Genomic DNA, 22,395 nt, shown 5'->3' with positions numbered 1-22,395 from the left:
CTCTAACAATGCTTCGAGCTCTAAGCACATAGCGCTTATAGGCCTCCCTGAATAACAGGAAGCAAGCTCCCTATAATCTTTTCAGTTGTCCTTACCACTCTCTGTATGGACCTCCTATCTGAGGCACTACTGCCACCAAATCAAACAATGGTGCAATTTGTTAAAATGCTTTCAATTGTGCGTCTGCAACAAGTGGCCTGGACATAAGGAGAAAGTGGTCTCCTCATCCGACGCAGGAAATGCAAACGCTGGTTGTATGCTTCACTAAAGATAACACATGAAGAGACCAAGTCAGATTGTTATTTATCTGCACCTCAGATATATAAATTGGCTTCCACCCAATAAAACTTGATTTGACCTAGTACTGAATCCTACTTCAGTGCTGGCAGTGAGCCATTATTCTCTGTCCTCTCAAAGCAGTAGATTAGTAGGGGTGTTGGTTTGGTATGCTTTCTCCCAAATGCACTGTTGCCTCCCATTTACTCTGCTAACTTTCCTCTCCTGCATGCTCCCTCTTGAAACAGATATTTCAGTCATAATCTTGGTTTTGTTTTAATTTAATTTACTTTATTTGTATGCCGCCCTTTTCCCTGAGGGACAGGCCTTCTTATAACCCTCTATCTATTTCCTATTTTTGCACTGCTCCTTCCGATCTAGGTTAATACCTGTACTGTATGGTCTCTGAGGTGGTTGAAGCCCGAAGCTTGGTCATCAGGATTCTGACAATATTGAATAAAAAAATAAAATTGATCTGGAACAGAAACAGAAATCAATTTGAGACTGTTAAAATAACTGGGCAAGGAGAGTTTTATACCATAAATTAAAGTTATCCCCTAAATGAATCCATTATAGAGTGTAGAAGAGTTGGAATAGTATTCAAACACCATTATCCTGTTCTTACTTGTACTTTATATCATTTTTATATTGCTTACTAATCCTTACATTTTTTTTCCCAGCAAGACACCTAGGATTAATCCCATCAGGTACAAAATGCTAAAAAATAAATAAATAGACAATCTCCACACCCCAATTTTTCAAAATTGCAGCATGTTATTTATAGAAAATGTTCTGAAAATGGGAAGACTTAGAGCAGCTTAGAAAAGTTTTGTAATTATCACAGTGCAACCATTTCATCAGATTACATTACTTATTGGACTCAGATATATCTCAGATTCAAGGTGTAAAGTTCAGGAACAGTCAAATAATAAGTTATTGAATTCTTATTTGAATTCTTATTGAATTCATTGATTGAATTCTTATTTAAATCATGGACTTTCTGAACATCTGATACACATACACACAGATCTTCAAGCTGTAATGGCTCCATATCAATCTGCATAGTAAGCAATGAGTATTTGTCTTATCATGGTGTATAATAAATGTCCTATAGGGATCCTCACTTGAGCATTGCCATGTGCTCAGTTCATCCTGGTTCCATCCTGCTACAATCATATATTTATATTTTCATTTAAGAAATGCAGCCTAGTTTCCAACTCTCAGAGAATGTGCATGGCATGTCTTGAAAATACATTTTATACATTGTTTTAAAGTTTCCAATGTAGTAACAAACTATTCTTTTTTAATTTTAATTTTTAATCTCTTTCATTCTCTGCCACTGGGAGGAGCAATTTTCTCAACTATTTAAAGCAAGAAGGAGATAGATTTATTTGTCATGAATTTATCAAAGGTACTTTTCTTCCCTTGGAAGTGTTTTGGTATAAAATTAGAAAATTCAGTTTGTATTTTTATATTCTGTTACTAACCAATGGAAAACTAGAGGCCTCTGTTCAATTCAACATTGGCTTCATTCCATAGTTATATTGTTGGGTTGGTATTTGTGCTAACATTAGAGAGAGTACTATTATTGCATCAGCTGTTATTTACTTTCTAATCTTATACTGATTTTTATTCATTTATTTTATTACACATTTGCCCTTTTTCCATCAATGATTCTGAGCAGCTCACAACTAGATAAAAACAATATATAATATTAAAATGATAAATATTAACATCAAAATAGATAAGATAGCTAAGGAAGGAACCAGTATATACTGGAGTGGAAGTGAAGTTTTTTTTAAAAAAAAAAACATTAACCATCTCTTTATAGAATGCCCCCATACAGAGATGGGATGTGGAGACCCCAGACCAATCGGCACTATATTAATTCAATATTATGCAATAACGTTCATATATTTCTTTCTTTTAAGTGCCTCCTCCCCCTGCCTGAGTCTTTAGCACATCATCATTGCTGTACGTCTTTGTTGTGCATTTATGAGTATGCAATACAACAAAAGCTGAACTGACTGTTTTTATTAGTATCAGCTTGAGCATAGAACAAAAAGTTTATTGCATGTGACTTCAATCCTTATATAAGAAATTTTTAACTATATTTTTAAGCTTTAAGAATTCAATATAAGCAGTAAATAGCAAGGCAAGTTTGGGGGCTTTAGAAAGTTTTAAATAGATTAAAGGCTCAGAGAAAGTTGGAATATTTTATTTTGAATAATAAGAGTTTGAAATTAATTTTAAAGAATAAATGCATAAATATTTTCAATATTGGCGATATAACATGATAAGCAGCTTGTAATAGGATTGAGAAAATTTGTTGAGGAATGGGCAACTGGACTTTGAATCAACAGTTTTAGTTAGATTGTGTTTTTAATGAACATTTTGTTCCCAGAAAAAGTTGTTACACCAGAGGAGGCTGATATAGAGGGGTGGGAGGAAGAAAAACAATTATCTGACATGATTATGAAGAATAACATGAACAGGAATTTATCATTAGATATGAAAAAATGGATTTATAAAAATTAAAAAATACAAATATTTTTATTAAAAATAAAAAAGGTCAAGAGAGTAGTTGGAATAATTTGTTCCTGCTTGAACTTACAAAAAGGCTTGTTATAGTTTTGACGAAATTAGAAACAAGGGATAATGATCATTCAAATGGATTAAAGAGCAAGATGATTTTTATGTAAAAATAAGGATTATAAAGTTGGCTTATTTGATTAGTGTTAAAATGGGGTATGTTGTTACTTGGGGATATTATTTCTGGAATTGTTGACATCTGGACTGGAAAAGATGTTCATTCTGATTTTCTTACAGACAGAATGTTATGCTTGTTAATTAATGTGATTATTTTAGAGATCTGTTTTGACTTCTTGATGATACCTGGATTAGAAAAGACATTGCTTACTGGATTTGCCTATAATTAATAGTAAAGGAATGGGGTGAAGAGATTTATATATCTGTTAACTAGAAAGGGATTGAGAAATTGTATATATTTGTCATGATGAGGGTGGGAAGCAATGGTGGGATTCAGCCAATTCACACCTATTCGGGAGAACCAGTTGTTAATTTTCTAAGCAGTTTGAAGAACCAGTTGTTAGAAGAAATCTCATTTTGTTTTTTTCCCCACTTTACAGGGCTAATCCTGTAAGGAAGGCAGGAAGGAAACATTGTGGTGTTGTTTCTAACCTAATCTTTATTGCCATACTTACAGAAACTGCCTCTCTGGTTACATTGTAACAGCTAACAGAGTGATGTTGGCCACACCCACCCAGTCACATGACCATCAAGTCACACCTACCCAGCTGATCATTAGGGCAGAGAACTGGTTGTTAAATTATTTGAATCCCACCACTGGTGGGAAGTCACTTTCTTAGATTCTTTTCTTTTCTTTCCATTTTTTTCTTTTTTCCACCTTTATTTTTCAATCTTTCTTTGTCTTTTTAGTTTTTATTATCTTTTATTATTGTACTTAGACCTCTTAATAAAAATATTATTTTTTAAAAAGCCAAAATATTTCACAGAAAACACTATTTCTCCATAACATGAGCAGTTTATTTTTTTTGTTAAATACCAGCTTCCTCAGAGCAGAAAGCCTATAATAACCAGTGCCAACTGGGGTTACAAAGAGTATCCATATGTTACCCTATGAGTGATATAAACAACTCTGTGATCAAGAAGCCAAGCAGACTAAATAAAGAGTGTTGAATATTAAATGAATGGCACAAGAAGTGAACCATGAATAAATTATTTTATTTAGAAAGCGAGGGATATAAGAAAATTGGTATTTATCAAAGGTTGAACGTACACACCCTTTTGGACAGTAATGGTACGTTGTTTGTAATAGGGTCAGAGAGTTAAATCCAAGTTGAATTTAATAATTGCACCTGTTCCCTGCTTGTGTTATTGCCTTCTTATGAACAACAACACATGTATCAGTTGTCAAGGTCTTTTGTCAGGGTCTTTAAGCTACCCTGTTGCCCCTAAAGAAGTGGCTCTTTGTATCTTATTATTGATCTAACCTTGTTCTGTACAAGGATTGTCTTTTATTCCAGGGAGCAAATGACATATCTGGTTGTAAGTCTAAAAACTGTCAAACGGATTATGAAGATTAGAAAAAGATTACAGTCTAGCCCCTATTTCAAACAGCTGTTTCAGAGGACCCTTGATGAAGTATGGATTAATTTTTGTTAAAAGTTCATTTGTTAGAATGAATATGATTACCGTCTGTGTTGCATATTACAGTATCAATGGCATTTCATTTGATATGCAATTTTATATTTGTCTAAATCTTTCACTACTGACAGTGGGGATAGGGACAGAAAGATTAGCAGTGTTTTAGAGTTGTGCTGGTAGTCTGACAGTATTATCACTATCCACAAAACAGATAGCACTTTTCTCTACAAAAATGCTAGGCATTAAAAAAAATAGTTCTATATGTTTTCAGACTAAACTGAGGAAAACCTAGTGATAGGAATGTCTAGTGCATTGCAGAGTCTTTTATGCTCTTCAATGCATCACCTATGAATATACAATATGCAAATATATACAATATACAAAATTATTGGCACTCTTTTAGAACTGGTTCTTTATCATTTATGTCATGTTAAAGAACAATATATAAGTAGCTCCTGGGTCTCTTCTTTCTATTACATTGAATGACCTGGCTGAAGCAGGATAAAATGGTTCCACCACAAATCCGCGGTAGACTAAAGCGCGCTCGACGAAAGCGCGTACCGCTGTGAGCGGTAAATTTAAAATTAACGCGAAAACCTTACCCTAACCCCCCCAAACCTAACCCTAAACCTAACCCTAAGCCTAACCCTTAACCTAACTCTAAACCTAACCCTTAACCTAACGCTAAACCTAACGCTAACCCTTAACCTAACCCTAAACCTAACCCTAACGCTTAACGTAACCCTAAACCTAACCCTAACCCTTAACCTAACCCTAACCCTAACCCTTACCTTTATGTGAATCGACTTGCTTTAATTTTATTTTAATTTTAATTTAATTTATTTTTAATTTTATTTGTTGCACTGCTGATGACGTCACGTACGCGCTTTGATCGGGCGCGCTTTAGTGGACCGCGGTTTTGATGGGTCACGGGATAAAATACCTGAGTCATATTTACTGCTAAATTCTGAGTTAGCACCATGTATAAAAGCTGAATGGAGAATTGAAATCTTAGGCATAATTCTACCCTATTCCCTTTCTTCTTCCCACGAGAAAGTATTAAATCAGTGTTCAATCTCTTGTCCTGTCTTATGTTACATAGGAAGCAGAATATCAGTGCCTAAAGTACCCAGAAATATATTCTGAATAGTTTAGTATATTTTAAACCATGCCTTCTGCTTTATACAGAACACCAAACCATTGGGAATTATGGAAGCTATAGGCCCTTATTTAAAAAGCTTTCATTTGAGGAAAGATGCTTTGGGAGAATGGAATTGAAACAACTTTGGACTGAAAGACTTTCTGGAGATAGGTTGCTGTAATTTCTAGTTGAGAATCTTGTGTACTCTTGCATCTATCAATTCAAGTATAATTTAATACTCAGATTCGGAAACAATAATGACCACACTTCACAGAGAGCAGAAACAACTGCAATATATCTGTATGCCTGGCATCAGCCTCTAACAATGCAATCACTTCCCACTTTCTCCCCAGGATTCTGCATTGACTAAGGTTGCAACAGAGATATGGTTAGGTTAATAAGGCAGGAGCTATTATCCTCATCAAAGAACATTATTAGAAGGCTTGCTGGGAACGGGAATGTGTGTGAAGTATGCTGTGTTCAATTGATATAGTGGTGTGAGGGTGAGAGAAATTGGCAGGGAAGTACAGCAGCAGGACAAAAATGGAGTGGAAAGAGGAAGAGTGGGAAGAAAGTAGGAATAAAAGAAAACTAATTCAAGGGTCACTCTCTTGTTGGTACTTTAAGATAGCAAAATGTGACATTGCTTTGGAGGAAATCTCTTTACTTCTGTATGCCTTGTCTTGTGGAAATGATTACCCACAAGGAAAGAAATCCTTGGACTTCTTTAGTTCTCCTTTTTTCCATGTCTGAAAAAATAGTTTGGTATTCTTAGTGGACAAATAACTTCCAAGGAAAATTTCAGTGCTCACTTCGTTTCTCACCCAACCTACTGACACTAATAAAATTAGGTCTTTCTGTCATAAGAGTAAAAAAAGAAGGAAGAATAGCAACCTGAGAATAACTCCTTGATGCAAAACAAGTCAAAATATTATTTTTCCAGTCTGAAAGTATAAAGAACTACATTCAGGACAACCAGAAGCAGAGCAGAACGGGGTTAAAACTTTTCAGAACTGAACAAGAGAGAGAAATTAGTCTGCACATTTTTCTGCTACTAATAATTAACTGATCTTGCCAGACCTCTTTGTTTCATTCATAATTACTCTATTGAAAATGCTCTCTTTTGCCTTTGGTTATCCTGGAAAATCTTGGCGTGGCATAGGAGGGGGCTTCCATTCTTACCAGCAACACCAGTATCATTGGACCTTGATAGATGTAATCAGTGTAAACTCCTGCACGCTTTCCAAACCAGCACCTGCAAGTTAAAACACAAACAGATAAATCAGTGTTTTTCAAAATTGGCACTTTTAAGATATGGGGACTCCATTTTTCAGAATTCAAGCGGGCAGTTCTGGGATTTGAAATTCACACATGTTAAAGATGCCAAGTTTCAAAAACATTGAGATAGATAATGTTGAGGGCTTGACTTTAAATATACATGAAGCAGAGCTAGAGTTCAAGACCCAAATCCATGTTTTGTTTCAGCTATGTGAAATAATAATATTTACAATCTGTCCAATAGTATAAAAAGAAAAAAAAACCTCTGTTTGGATGCTGGGAGTCTTTTGATGTTCAACAATTAGCCCCTCTCCAGAGAAGCAAGGAAAAGAAAAATATTTTTTTGCTCTACTCCAAAGCCGTAATTTGCTCTAGGAGAAAATTTCATTATAGTCCAGAATTTATTTTTTTTAAAAAAAATCAATAATTTTATTTTTTAACAAAAAATATTTAATCTTTATAAAAAAATTGAGAAAAATTAAATGCAATCTATTCACCACATTGAGTTATTTATAAACAAGGTGAAATTGAAAAAAATCAAGTAAAATATATATTAAGGGGGAAAATCTATCTTATATTTTATGTTTATCAGTAGACAGTGGCTTACCAGTAAATTCACTATTATTACAATAGTCCAGAATTCTTATGTGTGATAAAATATTTCTTTCATCACTTTATTAAAAGCTAAGCACTTCCAACTGCTGAACCTTTCAAGCATGGCAACTTTTCCCCCACTAAATCTTTTTGAAATCACAGGAAAACATCCTGTATTGTTTTTAAGTACATGTAGTAAAGTACACAGCAAGAAAAATAATATCTGCTGAGAATATAGTACATCATTAGCCAGTAAGGACATTTGGAATGCTGAGATGATGTGATCAAGGTAGAGATCAATTTCTGGTTTTCCTTCTGGTAGATGAGATGTAGCCAGTCAAAAAAGCACCATCTACCAGAAAGTAAACTAGAGAAGTAGATTCCAACAGCCCTTCCATTCCCCAGGTCATCATTTCTTTTGAAGATCCCAAAAATTGTTTGTATCACTTCTATTTTCTAAGAATGCTATAGAGGACCAAGAGACTGATGTTTGTTTGGCCTGGATCCAGCAGCACCAAGCGAGGTATCCCCTGGTACCTATGGAAATATAATTGCCCTTTTCAATGTATAATATTCTACACTGTCCCATTTTACTTTCACTGTGGGTAGGTTATTCCTACTGAAAAGGTTAACATAACGGACCCATCCTATTTTGATAAGCAAAACTTTCAATAAATCCTGTAGAGGTCAAATCACATCATTAAATATGGGTTATAATGCTTTTAGCTGTCAATGCCTGTGTTTTTTCTTTGGACTGTATTATGGAGGAGGGGGAGCAATATTAACTCACCTTTTCCTTTGGCCTCCCATTCTTAGGTATCAGGTCCTTTACTCCTGAAGTTTCTCAAGCAATCGATCAATCTGTTTCATCCAACAGATGAAGTTTGCTAGCCAATATCTTCAAAGTGCCTGTTTGCATTTGCTGTGCCTTTGCAGAGAAAGTTTCATACCTTTTATTCCAAATGAGGAGTGCTTTTTAAGTAGCTTGCAGCTGATTACAAGACTGTAACCTGGTTTCAGCCATGACCTCAGTTAGGACTTAGCATGGAAATGAAAACCAGGGCTGGCAATTAAGGTAAAAGGTGGCAGCCTGAAATCAATCCTGTTTGTCTGCTTGATTAATTAGTATGGAATAGGCTTGCCAGGAGGCTGCTAAGTCTGCCATTATCAAATCCTTGGGAATGGAGGGCCAAGGGCACCGGGAAAACACCTTATCTGCTCTTGTCAAATTAGAATGTTGTTTAAATGAATGGAGTCTTCCCTTTTGAGTTTCATTAGAGGTACTTGGTCTGTCTGCTCTGTTACTATTTTTCTGGCTGAATTCTAGTTTGTGATTGAATGATATACTTTTTTTTCAAAATTTGTTCAGTTTTCATTAATCATTCCACTTTTGTGTAGCCACAGTCACAAAGAACCTCACAGCACCTTGAAACTTGACCAACTGTGCAAGCCCTAATAATAAAGGCTGAATTAGATTGGGATATTGAAGCTTCAGGCTTAGATCCTTATAGGTTTTTAAAAGCAGCAACAGCAGGGTGTATAATTAACAGTGAAGGAGAAAAGAAGTTAGATTTGCCCCATGATATTCGAAAGGAAGAAAAGATTGACCCTTCCTTGCCTGTATCATTTTTGCCCTTGGCGGGGAAAAACAATACAGTGTCTCAAGCTTATTTGTTTTAATGAGACCAGAATCTTACTTTACTAGAGTAAACAAAGACTTATAAGATTACTTTGCTGAATTTGGAAAGGTAAGGAACTACATATTTGAGCTAAAGCACACAAGCGACCCCCAGAGGCAACAAATCTGGTATCTATAGAAAATCTGAACTGCAACTTCTATAATCCCCTACCATCAGCAATGCAGGTTGAAGGTGATAAGAGATGCAGCCCTAAAGAATAGATTTCCTATTCCGCCACATGACTTATGCCTTAGATCAGGGGTATCCCATTGCCTTTATGAGATGTATTGTGATGTTTTTTCCTACGTGGAGCTGGTTGTGCATGTGTGTGCGTGACGCATTCAGCCTGTGGGCCCCCAATTTGACACCCCTGCAAGATGTTGCTATTTCTCCTCTACTGCCATCTTAAAAAGGCAAAGTACTAAAGAGTACTAGAGTATACTTGATACTTATTTGTATCTAATATTAGTGACATTTATATTACAGACGAACAAGGCAGGCAGAGTTGCAGCTGTATTAGAAAGCTGAAGGAAGTGGAGAAAATATTAGTGAGTTAATATATGTTGTATATTATGATGCATAATTCTTTATTTGCAATATGGATTGGGGTAAGAAGTAGCAACTTGATTTATTATGTGCCATCAAATCAATATCAACTCAGAGCAACTACATCAAGAATTTTTCTACAGGATAATCTGTCTCTAACATATCCCTTCAGGTCTTCCATTGACACACCTTTTGTCTCTGTAAATTAATCCATCCACTTTCATATTCAACTTTTCCATGAGAGTTACTATAGATCTTTGCATAATGTGTCCAAATGTATAATAAATTGAGCCTAAATCATGAGTGAGAATCCATTTGTGTGTTTTCTGGGCTGTCCATGGTATTCTCAAAAGTCTTCTTCAACATTAGAGTTCAAAAACATCAATAATCTTCATATTCTGCTTCTTCAATGTAGCAACTAGAAAGACCTATGAAATAGCTTTAATAGAGCAGGATAAGATTATATTCCCTGCTACAACTGAACATAATAATTATACTGTGAAAATTCCTCTTTCTACGCAACTTAAAAAAGGAATTCCTTAAATGTTTTTGTATTCACTTTGCATTATTTTAATGTTCTGTTTGTTGTTTTACTTTGTATGCTGTAAAATTTTATTGTATGCTGTAAAGTTTTATTGTATTTTTAACTGATTAACTGTAAACCAATTACAATTCTTTTAACAGAAGCTGGTGCAGTATAATCATTAGGACATTGCACTAGGAACCAGGGCAATCAAGTTCAAATCCATTCTTATGAATGAAAATTCACTAGGTAAATTGCAGTATGTCATTTACTGTCATTTCAGCCTAACTCATAGGGTTGTTCCTATGTGGACAAAATGATGGGAGATCTCCATGTAAGCTACCTTCATCTCTTGGAGCAAAGGAAGCATATACATCTAATATATTTATAAACAGGCTCTGCCCCCATTAACTAGATCAGTGTTTTTCAACCACTGTGCCGCGGCACACTAGTGTGCCGTGACAGTGTAAGGTGTGCCATGGGAAAATTACTTTATATATAGTCAATATAGGCACAGAGTTAAATTTTTTAAACATTTTCTAATGGTGGTGTGCCTCATGATTTTTTTCATGAAAAAAGTGTGCCTTTGCACAAAAAAGGTTGAAAAACACTGAACTAGATCTCTAATTGAACATTGCAATCCAAGGCAACTTCTGATTTGCAGGCAATCTAAAAATGGAAAAAACCTACATTTTGCATAGACAAATTGCTTTGGTCAGATTCATGCATCAACAAGAAAGTGGGAGAAAAGAGGTAACCAGTATGAATAAGAGGAAGCCTGTTAGTAGGGCTACTTTCCCCTCCTACCTAACCTTCTGAAATCATTTCAGACCGCTCTTGACTGCAAAATGATTCATGATTCTTGGATGCCAGCAGGACACCCACCCGCTGTATGGTAACACAAGCTTGATTTGGAAGTCATTACCATAGTAGCAGAAAAGTGGATGTGGGATTGACTTACTTCTCGTTGTCATAGTAGAGTTTTCCAATGGCCCAGGCAACAATGATGGGGAAAGGGATGCCTGTGAATGCAACAAGTAGATTTAGTGGTGCCATCAACACAAGATCCAACAACAGGTTGAACATGAAGGGATCCAGTTTCCTCCACACAACCAACCAGAAATCTCACTATTTCCTGAACCAGGATATTTTGCTCCCAAAGCTGAAGCAGCATATGAAAACTCAATCCAACATAAGATGTGTTGTGCCAAAAGCCAGTAAAATTGTTGTAGCACTTATGATGGTGTATCTTCCTCATCTGAGCAGTAAACCTGTTTCCTTTTCATGGCATGAGGAGGGGCTTCTTCAAGACTTTCCCGAATGATAGGACTGATCTAGATGTTATGTGGTGTATCTTCCTCATCTGAGCAGTAAACCTGTTTCCTTTTCATAGCATGAAGAGGGGCTTCTTCAAGACTCCCGAATGATAGGACTGATCTAGATGTTATGGGACAGTTTTCTGGAGGTTCTGAATACACTGAATCTGTGCAAATTAATTATGTGCTATCAAGTTGACTCTTGATGACCACCAAGGTTAATTTATGATTCTGAGTTTACTCTCATATTTTGTTTCTAATACCAATGCAGAAAAGTGATTCCTTGAACATTTAAAAAGCTGCTTTACTTCATTTTAATAGGGACTTATAATTTATTTATTGGTTTATTTATTTCTTTAATTTATAAAGCTGTCAACTTATTTATTTATTTATTTATTTGGAGTTTTTATATGCTACCCAATCCCAAAGGACTCTGGGCAGCTTACAAGAAATATAAAAAACACATAACGACAAAACAATTTAAAAACAACAGACACCCCTCATACATTCATTCTAGTCAAGGCCGGACCTCAACAGTGAGGTCAACAGCCCCAGGCCTGCTGGAACAGCCAAGTTTTTACGGCTTTCCTGAAGGCCATGAGAGTGGGTATGGTCCGGATTTCTGGGGGGAGCTGGTTCCAAAGAGTCGGAGCAGCCACAGAGAAGGCTCTCCTCCGAGGGCCCGCCAGCTGACATTGTTTGGCCGGCGGCATCTGAAGGAGGTCTAACCTGTGAGATCTTACTGGCCGCTGGGAGGTATGTGTCAGCAGGCGGTCTCGGAGGTATCCTGGCCCTAAGCCATGTAGGGCTTTAAAGGTAATAACCAACACCTTGAAAAACAACTTGCCACTCTAAGTGGCTTTACAAGAGTATTAAAAGCATCCAAACAGAAAAAAACCCCACAGCAATAAAACAGGAAATAAACACAACAATAAAACAGTACCCAGGAAACACAGGCTCCCATTACAGTCTAGAACATTCAAATATCACCCTAGGGTCTGTGGGATAGGGTCAAGACCATATGAATATCAATATCCTACAATGATTCAATCACAGACTCTCCTTTTATTTTTCAGTATCAGCAGTAAAAGTAACATGATAGATTATTTCTGAATTTTTGTAGTTGCAAAATTGGGTCTAGAATTTATATAATAATAAAGATGAGGTGTTCCAGAGAGTATGTAAAGTTTTACTAGGCAAACAGAAGCAACTATTTTGGATAGTGGATGGTGGCTATTAAAAGGCAGCAGAAATTGTTTCAGAAGAGTTGCTCTTCACTTCAGGCCAGGAAATATGGGGCATCCCTTTGCATACACTTAAGAGTAATAAAGATTATAACATCTTCCCCAACAGGTGTCTTCCAGAATTTGTATCCTCCCCTCCTCCTGTTATCCAATTGTTATGCTAGTTCAGGTATGATTAAATTAAAAAATAATATAATTATGTCCCTGTATATTTCTTTGTTTTACCAGATATCACTTGATGAGTTGAGTTCTCTTCCTATCTGTGCCAATTGGATATATTGAGGGAATTCATTTCAGAAGAGGCCTCCTATCATCTAACAAACTTAATTAGATGCACCAACCCTCTCCCACCCTTCTCCTTGCCACTCACACCAGCCGAGACAGATGAACATCCACTTCCGCAGCTTGTCTGTCGAATAGGTGAGAACAATAGCAGTGTGCAGATAGCATCCTTCACCAAACATCCAGAAGAAGTTAGTGACATGGAAATAGTTGTAAGCAGCTGTGACAAGACGGCACCATGGCTACAGTGTGAAGGACAAGCAGAATTAATTAATGAGAGTTCTAAGAAGTTTCTGGTTAGGCAGCCAATTAAGAACCATTAAGGTGTGGTATTAAGGATCAAGGAACTATTATCGTTAAGGTGTGATAAAAGATCAAGGTCACCAGTAGCCATGGATGTCCATGGAACAACCAAGCTCATTGTTGTATCTCAGCTCAACCTACCTATTAGGGTTGTTGTTATCAGAAAAAAACATATGCTCCATATTTTCTTTTAGTTAACAAATAAAGACAATCTAAGCAAAGTCTATCCGTAATCATTGTTATTAAGATTCCTTTACCCTGCCAACATTTGAAATTCATTGAATGTCCTCCTTGTGCCAAACATTCTCATCACCATAGATAGACATTGTAGGATATCCTATCTAAAGTGCACTACTAAGAAAGTTTATGTTGGGCCTAAAAGCCCTATCTACTTTGTTTCTAACTATAGCTCTTTCATAATGCTCCAGACAAGCAACCATTTGATTAAACGAAGAGTTTTGGAAAGCATCTCTTACAGTATTTTGCCAATCAGACTAATAAAGAGATACTAAGTTAGAATTGATATCTCTTTATTTTACAATTATTTACAATTAAAAAATATTTCTTTCTCCTCTTTTTCGTTACTTTGAAACTAAGCATTGAAACACTAATAATGCAACATTATACTAGTTTTGTTTTTATTATTCTATTTTTATGTATAAAAGTTTGACGGATTTATATTTGTCCTGTGCCAATCATTCCGCTTACATTCAGTAATATGCCTGGAATTTAAATGTGCTGGAGTTGCTTTTTTTTACAGTTTAAATTGTGTGACTTTCCTAAAATTTGTTTCGTAATAAGATTATTGTAAACCACAGAAACTGCTGAGTGGAATGTCACATCTAGGAAACAGCAACCTCAGATGAATGAGCTAATCATTTAAAAGCAGTGCAGTGCTACATAAGAAGGAGTTATTCTATCTGATCAAAAATTACAGGCCAAAAGTAAAGACAGACCACATTTCAAATTTGAGGTTTTAAGCTTGGGGAAAACAGCACTAACATCCAAAATAAAGTGTTAGCTTATCTTAGAAGGCAAAAGACAGAAAAATTAAGTGGGTCTAAAAATAGGAAAGAATCTTCATATATTTCTCAGTCATTTGCAGGACAAATTTGGTAGTTTCCCACAAAATGATTTGTTTTGAAATTTATTTTTTAAAAGCATGTTTCCTACTTTTATTGCAGCGCAAACAGTTTTCAGAGTTTGACAGACATCAGTGTTTGCAGGGATGCAGGAAAATTGTCAACAAGACTGCTGTGGCAGTGCAACTGAAGTCCTGCCCCTTTGTATGTGTGATTGCTACCACAACTATCATATTGGCTTTTGGGGGGGGGGGGAACTCTATTAGACATTGCTACCCACAGCAAAAGATTGGACTGTTATTTCAGGTTTATATATATGATTCACAGATTCTTTACTGAAACCTACAGAACAGGAATAGGGAAAACGTAGTCCCCCATTTATTGTTGGACTTTATCTTCAGTTGGGTCAATGACCATGTACACAGGGGAGTGCAATCTATCAAATTTGGAAAAGCCAGAGGTTCTTTACTCCCATACAGAGATGCCTGATTCAACCATTTATGTTGTCACATTGCAATCCATCAAATAGTGCCTTTAAAAATAAAAATAGGCAGCCAGCATGTAGTGGATTAAGCCATTTGTGTATTGTCTCTACCAGGCTTTCTGAAGAACATTGTGGCCCAGACTTTAAAACATAGGCACAGCCAGAACCAGATTTTCAGTGGGGAGATCAGGATCCTAAAGGGTAGAATGTTTATATTGAGCTCCTGTAAGGTTAAGGCAGCAGTTTAACCTGATTAAGACCCTTCCCACGTGCAAAACACAAAGAAAGAAACCATAACTGTTGATTCCACATATTCTGAGGGCTGCTTGTGGACCATAGGCCATATTAGTAAACTGCTGGGTTAGCTATACTGATGATGTTCAACCATCATATTCGAATAGGACCCTGACACCTGGAATGTCAAGACTTGCGTGTGAATTGGATTAAAGTGAGGGACAGGTGTGCAGATTCTTTTGTGTCTTGCCGTGCTCTTAACGTATTATGTCCCTTGCAGAGATCGCCTTCACTGAAGGTCAATGACTCAACAGCTACTCTCAACCTGGTTTGGCCAGCCTGTCAAAGTTATTTCCTGGGGAGTGGCCACTGCGCATGCTACAGGCTACTAGGAACCATAGGTGAGAGCTGAGTGACAGGTGAGGACCAAAGGTGGATGAGCTTCCCCAAAAGCTGTCCTAAAAGGACACAACATTCCCTTACACTAGAGATGCTACCCCTCCCTGAATACCCCATCCCCAGCTAATCCCAAGGATTCAGACCAGAGTTTTGGCATAAGAAATCTGTCCTTTGCTACCAAGCTAATTAGAAGCTTCACTATCAGTAGTATCTTTGAAGTCCATAGTGTTTCCAGTATAGTTTTATTATATTTTAAAGGTTTTATTTTCACAACAGTCTAAATAATTAAGACCTCAAAAAACCTGAAGGTTCAGTTTCTCAAATTGTACCTTCAAGTAATGTTGTGCCAAACTCTGCTTGAACCTACCACATTGCTTTCATGCACTTCTGGATTCATGGTGAGTTGTACCACAAACCATGTGGCATTACGCAAGATGAAAGCAGTGATCAGGTTCCAGTGGATAATATTTCGTAAGCATCGTATACTCCTGCAGGAGAAAAGAAACCGCTCAGTGTACAGTGTGGGCACAGCGCTGTTAAGACACCAAAAATACATGCATTCCAGCTGTCAAGTTTCAAAAGAGAATCTTTTCATCTGATGATCCCATACCTTCATTCATACTCACCGAAGTCGCATGAAGAGGACAAAAGCTGCCAGCAATGCCCCCAAAGAAATGCAGTGCCCAAGGTAATTAATCACAACAGCAATGTGATAATGCAGTTTGCTTCTCTTCTACAACAGGAAAGACACAAGAGGAGTCTATGAGATCAAGAGGATATGGAGGAAATGAAACAAGAATATGATTCTAATATATGGTGAGTCTAGACTATGGTGATGAATATATGATCATCAATCTTTACTTCAAAATTGTTGAGCCCTTGGTTCAGATCCAAAGAAAATGAGCCAGACCTAAAACTGGAACCCCCAAGAATAACTACTGGTAGTAAAGAATTTAGTATCAGTGGGAACAGAGTAGAAAAGATAAATCAAGGCCAAAGAATCAGATTTTCATTGAGCTTTCTCTGATGACCCCCAACACTGATTGCTTGCTAAGGGCTGAGATCAGCAATGTAATGACTCGGCTACCCCACTGATGATACAAATCATTTTACAGGCAATCTTTTATTAGGAGCAGCATTAGCAACTGCCCTCTAAGCATTATCTGCTTGCTAACTCATTCAATGGCAATTAATTCTATAGCTTAACTATGCATCGTGGAAAGAAGGATGTTTTTCCTGGATCGTTTCCCAAGCTCTAGTGAAATTGATTAGTAGAAGGTTCAAGATTAACTATGTGCAATCATACCAATGAAAGAGAACAATGTTTTGCTGAAAGACGCATTGGGAAGTGACAGAAGAAGAGCCACAGACAAGAAGAGGAAAGTGCTCAGCAGTCATTTAGAAATGCAGACTGCTGCATGGTGATGTTCCATCCTTCTAAAAGGTGGCCTAAATAGACCTCCAAAAATGGAAAAGAAGGTGTGTGTGTGGTGTGTGTAATTCTGGGGGACAGAATTACTTGTAGCAGTCTTCTGTCTAAGATGCTAAAGTCTTTTTTTTTTTTTTTTTTGAAAGGGCCAGCTATTTTTCTCCACATTAATTGCTAATTCACACAGTGGATGCCAGTCTCACAACAGGGCAGTTGGCTAATTTAATTACTTAGTCCTCCTCTCCTGTGATTTCTATCCAAACCCCCAAGGACAACTAAATTTAATTGCTACAGTGGATATATCATGTTTCCAGGAACCTTGGTTAAATTCTAATTAACTAACAGCCTTCTGGGATTTTCCAGATAATGGCCACACAACAAAAAGGCCATGCATACTTTCTTCACCTCCTGCCCTCATGCAAAACCTGCAAAGCCAGTAAATGTTTGAACTCACCTCTAGCTTTTGTTCTAGTGACTGACAAACCACCAAAGGCCAACTCCAGTGCAGGAAAGGAGTGAAATAAAAATCCCACACTGCCCAACCTCTTCTTAAAAAGCCTCTCAGGCCAATATAGGCATAACCTTTTAAAAAGTACTAAGTTACCCTAATGATACATATCTGTCATATCCTAAAGATTCTGCTGCTAGGATGGTCCCAACTATCTGTCCATACTGTTATTTCTATATTAAATAACACTTTCAAACTTATGTTTTAGCTGTCTACCATTATTATGCTTTAGGAAACATTATGGAGCATTTGGTGCTCAGAAGCATTTTTGGAAATAAGGAGAATATTGGAGACAGAATGCTTATTCGTGAGCCGAGGTGGTGCAGTGGTTAGGGTGCAGTACTGCATGCCACTTCAGCTGACTGCTATCTGCAGTTCAGCGGTTCAAATCTCACCGGCTCAAGGTTGACTCAGCCTTCCATCCTTCTGAGGTGGGTGAAATGAGGACCCAGACTGTGGGGGTGATATGCTGACTCTGTAAACCGCTTAGAGAGGGCTGAAAGCCCTATGAAGCGGTATATAAGTCTAACTGCTATTGCTATTGCTATTATTCTTTAAAATTATTATTTTTTAAAAATAAGCTAACCCTAACCCTAAACCAGAGGGATGCAGTGGCTCACTGGCTAAGACGCTGAACTTGTCGATCAGAAGGTCGGCAGTTCAGCGGTTCATATCCCTAGCGCCGCATAATGGAGTGAGCGCCCATTACTTGTCCCAGCTTCTGCCAACCTAGCAGTTCGAAAGCACGTAAAAAAAAATGCAAGTAGAAAAATAGGGACCACTTTGGTGTGAAGGTAACAGCATTCCGTGCACCTTCTGTATTTAGTCATACTGGCAACATGACCACAGATATGTTTTTGGACAGCGCTGGCTCTTCCGCTTAGAAACGGAGATGAACACTGGCCCCTAGAGCCAGAAACGACTAGCATGCATGTGCGGGGGAACCTTTACCTTTTCCTTTACCTTTAATCCTAACCTGGTTTGAGATGGAAATGTTTGTGAGCCCATACATTGGGAATCCCAGATCTCTACTCAATGTTTAAAATCTCAAATTATTTCCGGTCAATGTAAAAAGAATTCTGCAAATCCCATTACATTTTTATTTAAAAACACAAATTCTTAGAACCAAAAGATGTAGTTGAAAAGATATATCTCTGCACCCAGACTAGCATTGTAGCCACTGCACTGCACTCCCATTTGCCCTATAACAATATTTAATGCTACCTTATTTGTTTAATTAAACAGAACAAGTGCATCCTTGATTGAACCTTTAGTGTAAAATTTTATGTCTGCATTTACATTTGAGATGTAATCAAGCACACATACAAATACACATTTGTTGTTGTTTTACCCTTTTTAAAAAGTTTTTATCTTCTGTTTAATTAAATAAAAAGGAGCCATGAATTACTCCAATCTGTTCATTGCTAACACCTATGTACATTCTGAAAACAATTGAGATGAAGTGCTTTGGACCTTAAAAAAGCCCAAAAATCTCAACTGTTCATAGCTTGTATTTTTCAGTCTTCCATATGTAATAGAAAAACAAAGCATTTACTTGAAAAGTGGCTTTAAGACCTCACTTAATGATCTGATTTATTAAAGCAGCAATTTTTTTTTCAAGCTCACCAAATGTAGCTGTTTCAATAAACAGCAAGATGCTGTGCTGGCATGAGGTGTAAAGCAATCTTTCCAAATAACTTTTGAAATGTGCATAACTCCACTGTCCATATTTTTATTAATAAAAGAATATTATATATCTGGGCCATTTGCTTCATATAACAGCAATAGCACTTACACTTGTATAGATAATCCTCAACTTACAAAAGTTTGTTTAGTGACCATTTGAAGTTACAACAGCACTGAAAAAAGTGACTTATGACTGTTTTTCACACTAATGACCATTGTGGCATCTTCATGGTCATGTGATCAAAATTCAGGTGCTTTATGATAGTTGCAGTGTCCCAGGTTCTTTGTGACCTTCGGACAAGCAAAGTCAACGAGGAAGCCAGATTCACTTAACAACTAGGTTGCTAAATTAGCAACCCAGATTCATTTAGCAACTGTGGCAAGAAAAGTTGTAAAATAGGGCAAGACTCCCTTAACAGCTGTCTCACTTAGCAACAGAAATTCTGGGCTCAATTGTGGTCGTAGGTAAAGGACTATCTACATACCATTCTATATCTGGTTACCATACAATAGTCCTTACCTCCTCATGGAGGATCTCTTGGCACTGGGAATAATTCACACGGACTGCCCAGGTCCCATTCGCAAAACATTCTCTGTACACATTGTCTGAAAAATAAAAACACAGCGGCAATTGAGTGGTACAAACTGCATGAAACAAATGATGAAAATAATGTCTTATAAAATGAGATATGCTGACTAGGCAAGCAAAATAATCCCTGGCATTCTTAGCTGAATCAACTGAGAAAATAATTTTTTCAAGTTTTGTTCATACATGGGTTTCTTCATATAAAAATAACAGGAGACATTATAAATTTGCAGAACTAGAATATGTTATTTGTTGTTTTAATAACTTATTATTTACTAATACATGTGATATGCATGAACAGAAAGTTTTTTTTATTTTTGAGATTATAGGAAAAGTCTGTTCTTGGATTACTGCTGAATTATTCATCTACTTTAGATGCAAAGTCTTATTTGATATCTGCCAGAGGTTTGAATGCTATCCCTCATTTAAGACATAAAATAAATTATGATATGTTACTTGACCCTTCTTAACAAACTTTGGTCACAGAAAAACATAGCTCAAGATCAATATTTGCTCTTTTCAAAAGTGACAAGAATTCACAAGCAAACAAAACTGGATTTAACAGAATGAGTTAACAGAATGAATTATTTTGAATGAGTGAGGCAAGGAATATTGGATCCATTCTTGATTTCTTCTGATCTTTGAATGATCTGATAAAAGATGGGTACTTTTGTATACCAGTCTTTTAAATTTAATACACTGCAAATGCATTGATTTATAAATCCCATAATTCATCCCTAGCATGAAAGTCCAATAACAAAATCTTTTATAAAAGAGGCCACAAAGCAAATGAAGAGGATGTAGAGACTATATTTAGTATGAAATTCTTGTGATACATAATCTTATTGCAATCTTTGACAAAATTCGTGCACCAGTGAAATGCTTTGTATGGCATTTGATAAAGTTGATCAGAACCAGAGGTGGTTTCCTACCAGTTCGCACCTATTCGGTAGAACCGGTTTGTCAAATCTACTGAACCGGTTAGAATAGGTTCCACCAGTGGACATAGAAAGCAGGCCACACCTACAGAAGAGGTTCCAAAAATGTTTGAAACCCACCATTGGTCCTTGGATATAATTATTCTACACTATCATGATCATATTTATAAAACTCAGTGCCTCTGTGAAAGGTAAGGATGACTACTGCGTTTGTGGTGCAATCAGAACATTGCGTGTGTTGAAGTTTTTTTAACGCTAACTAAAGATCCCTTAAAAAAAAAAATTACATCATATTCTTATGCATGCCAGTGCTGTGTGTGAGATAATTTAAGGTGGTTCTGACAAGTGTCGTCAGCATCTTCATATCCGGTCACATGGGTGGCAAACCACTCCCACAAAGGAGGCCACACCCACAGAGTAGGTTCGAACAATTTTTGAAACCAATCACTGATCACAACCTACTACTTGATAAGCTAAAACATTGTGAATTAGACAGCATAACTACCAGGTGATTTCATAACTGGCTGACCAATCATATTCAATGTGTAATCCTTAATGGAACTGCAAATACATGGAGGCAACTATGCAGTGGGGTACCCCAAGGCTCTGTCTTAGACCCAATGATCTTTAATATCTTCATCAATAATTTAGGTAAGGGGATAGAAGGGGAATTCATTTGATTTGGAGATGACACCAAACTGGCAGGAAGAGCCAATACTCCAGAAGACAGACTTGGGCCCTATCTAACAAAATGAAATTCAATGTAGACAAAAGTAAGGTTTTAATTCTAGTCAAGAAAAAAACAAGTGCACAAGAATAGAATAGATGTTATCTGGCTGAACAGTAGTAACTTTGGGATGGATTTTGGAGTCCTAGTGGACAATTACTTAAATATTAGTGCTGCAGTTGCCAGAAACATGAAGGCATTAACAGAGGGCTAGACTCAAGGTCATGTGAAGTTTTATAAGACCACTTTATAAGACCACACTTGGAATATTGCATCCAGTTTTGGTTGTCATAATATAAAAAAGATGTTGAGACTCTAGAAAGAGTGCAGAGAAAAGCACTTCAGATCAGATATGTAAATGATACCTTCTCTATAATAATAAAAAAGAACCAATTAAGAGAATACCCACAGAATCATCAATAACATTTTAAAAGGAATTCAGAGAAGAAGATAACAATAACTTCCCTTCCTGGACATTCTGATCAGCAGAGATCACAATGACAAATTAGAAACATGACTCTACAAAAAACCTATCCATACTAACCAAGTGCTCCACTACTAAACCAAAAACCCAACCTCCCACAAGAGAAGCTATGTAAGGACTTTATTTAGACAAGCCCAAACACACTGCAGCAACCTGTAACAGCACAAAAAGGAAACAGAGCACCTGTACAACACACTGTATTCCAACAAAACAAAAAGAATATCCACACAATTTTATCAAAAAGTCTCTGACCACTCAACTCAATACAGCACAACCAACACAAACTCTAAAAAGAATTACACAGATATACATCAAGAATATCTCAGAAACCACCAACAGACTACTACAACCAAATGGAATCAACATAGCACACAACCCAACTAAAGCCTTTTAAAACATCCTAACCAGACCAAAATAACCACAGAAGAAAAAACAGGTGTCATCTATATTGTAAAGGTGTGTTGTGAG

At 36.7% G+C, this 22,395-nt stretch overlaps 1 protein-coding gene across 1 annotated transcript in view; it reads right to left on the bottom strand.

Moving 5' to 3' along the window:
* LOC116521243 (corticotropin-releasing factor receptor 1) overlaps positions 1–22,395 on the bottom strand; it is a 64,473-nt gene that overhangs the window by 4,047 nt on the left and 38,031 nt on the right. The window contains exons 4-10 of the mRNA XM_032235932.1: positions 19,713–19,798; positions 16,196–16,302; positions 15,937–16,057; positions 13,156–13,309; positions 11,187–11,247; positions 6,788–6,860; positions 666–751 (exon numbers count right to left, since the gene is read on the bottom strand). Of these exons, the coding sequence (XP_032091823.1) occupies positions 666–751; positions 6,788–6,860; positions 11,187–11,247; positions 13,156–13,309; positions 15,937–16,057; positions 16,196–16,302; positions 19,713–19,798 (688 nt within the window). The remainder of the gene's footprint in view (positions 1–665; positions 752–6,787; positions 6,861–11,186; positions 11,248–13,155; positions 13,310–15,936; positions 16,058–16,195; positions 16,303–19,712; positions 19,799–22,395) is intronic.

This window comes from Thamnophis elegans, chromosome Z (assembly GCF_009769535.1).
Source record: "Thamnophis elegans isolate rThaEle1 chromosome Z, rThaEle1.pri, whole genome shotgun sequence".
Lineage (NCBI taxonomy): Eukaryota > Metazoa > Chordata > Lepidosauria > Squamata > Colubridae > Thamnophis > Thamnophis elegans.
The sequence above is the reverse complement of the archived record's forward strand: the minus strand, read 5'-3'. Positions and strand labels throughout refer to the sequence as shown.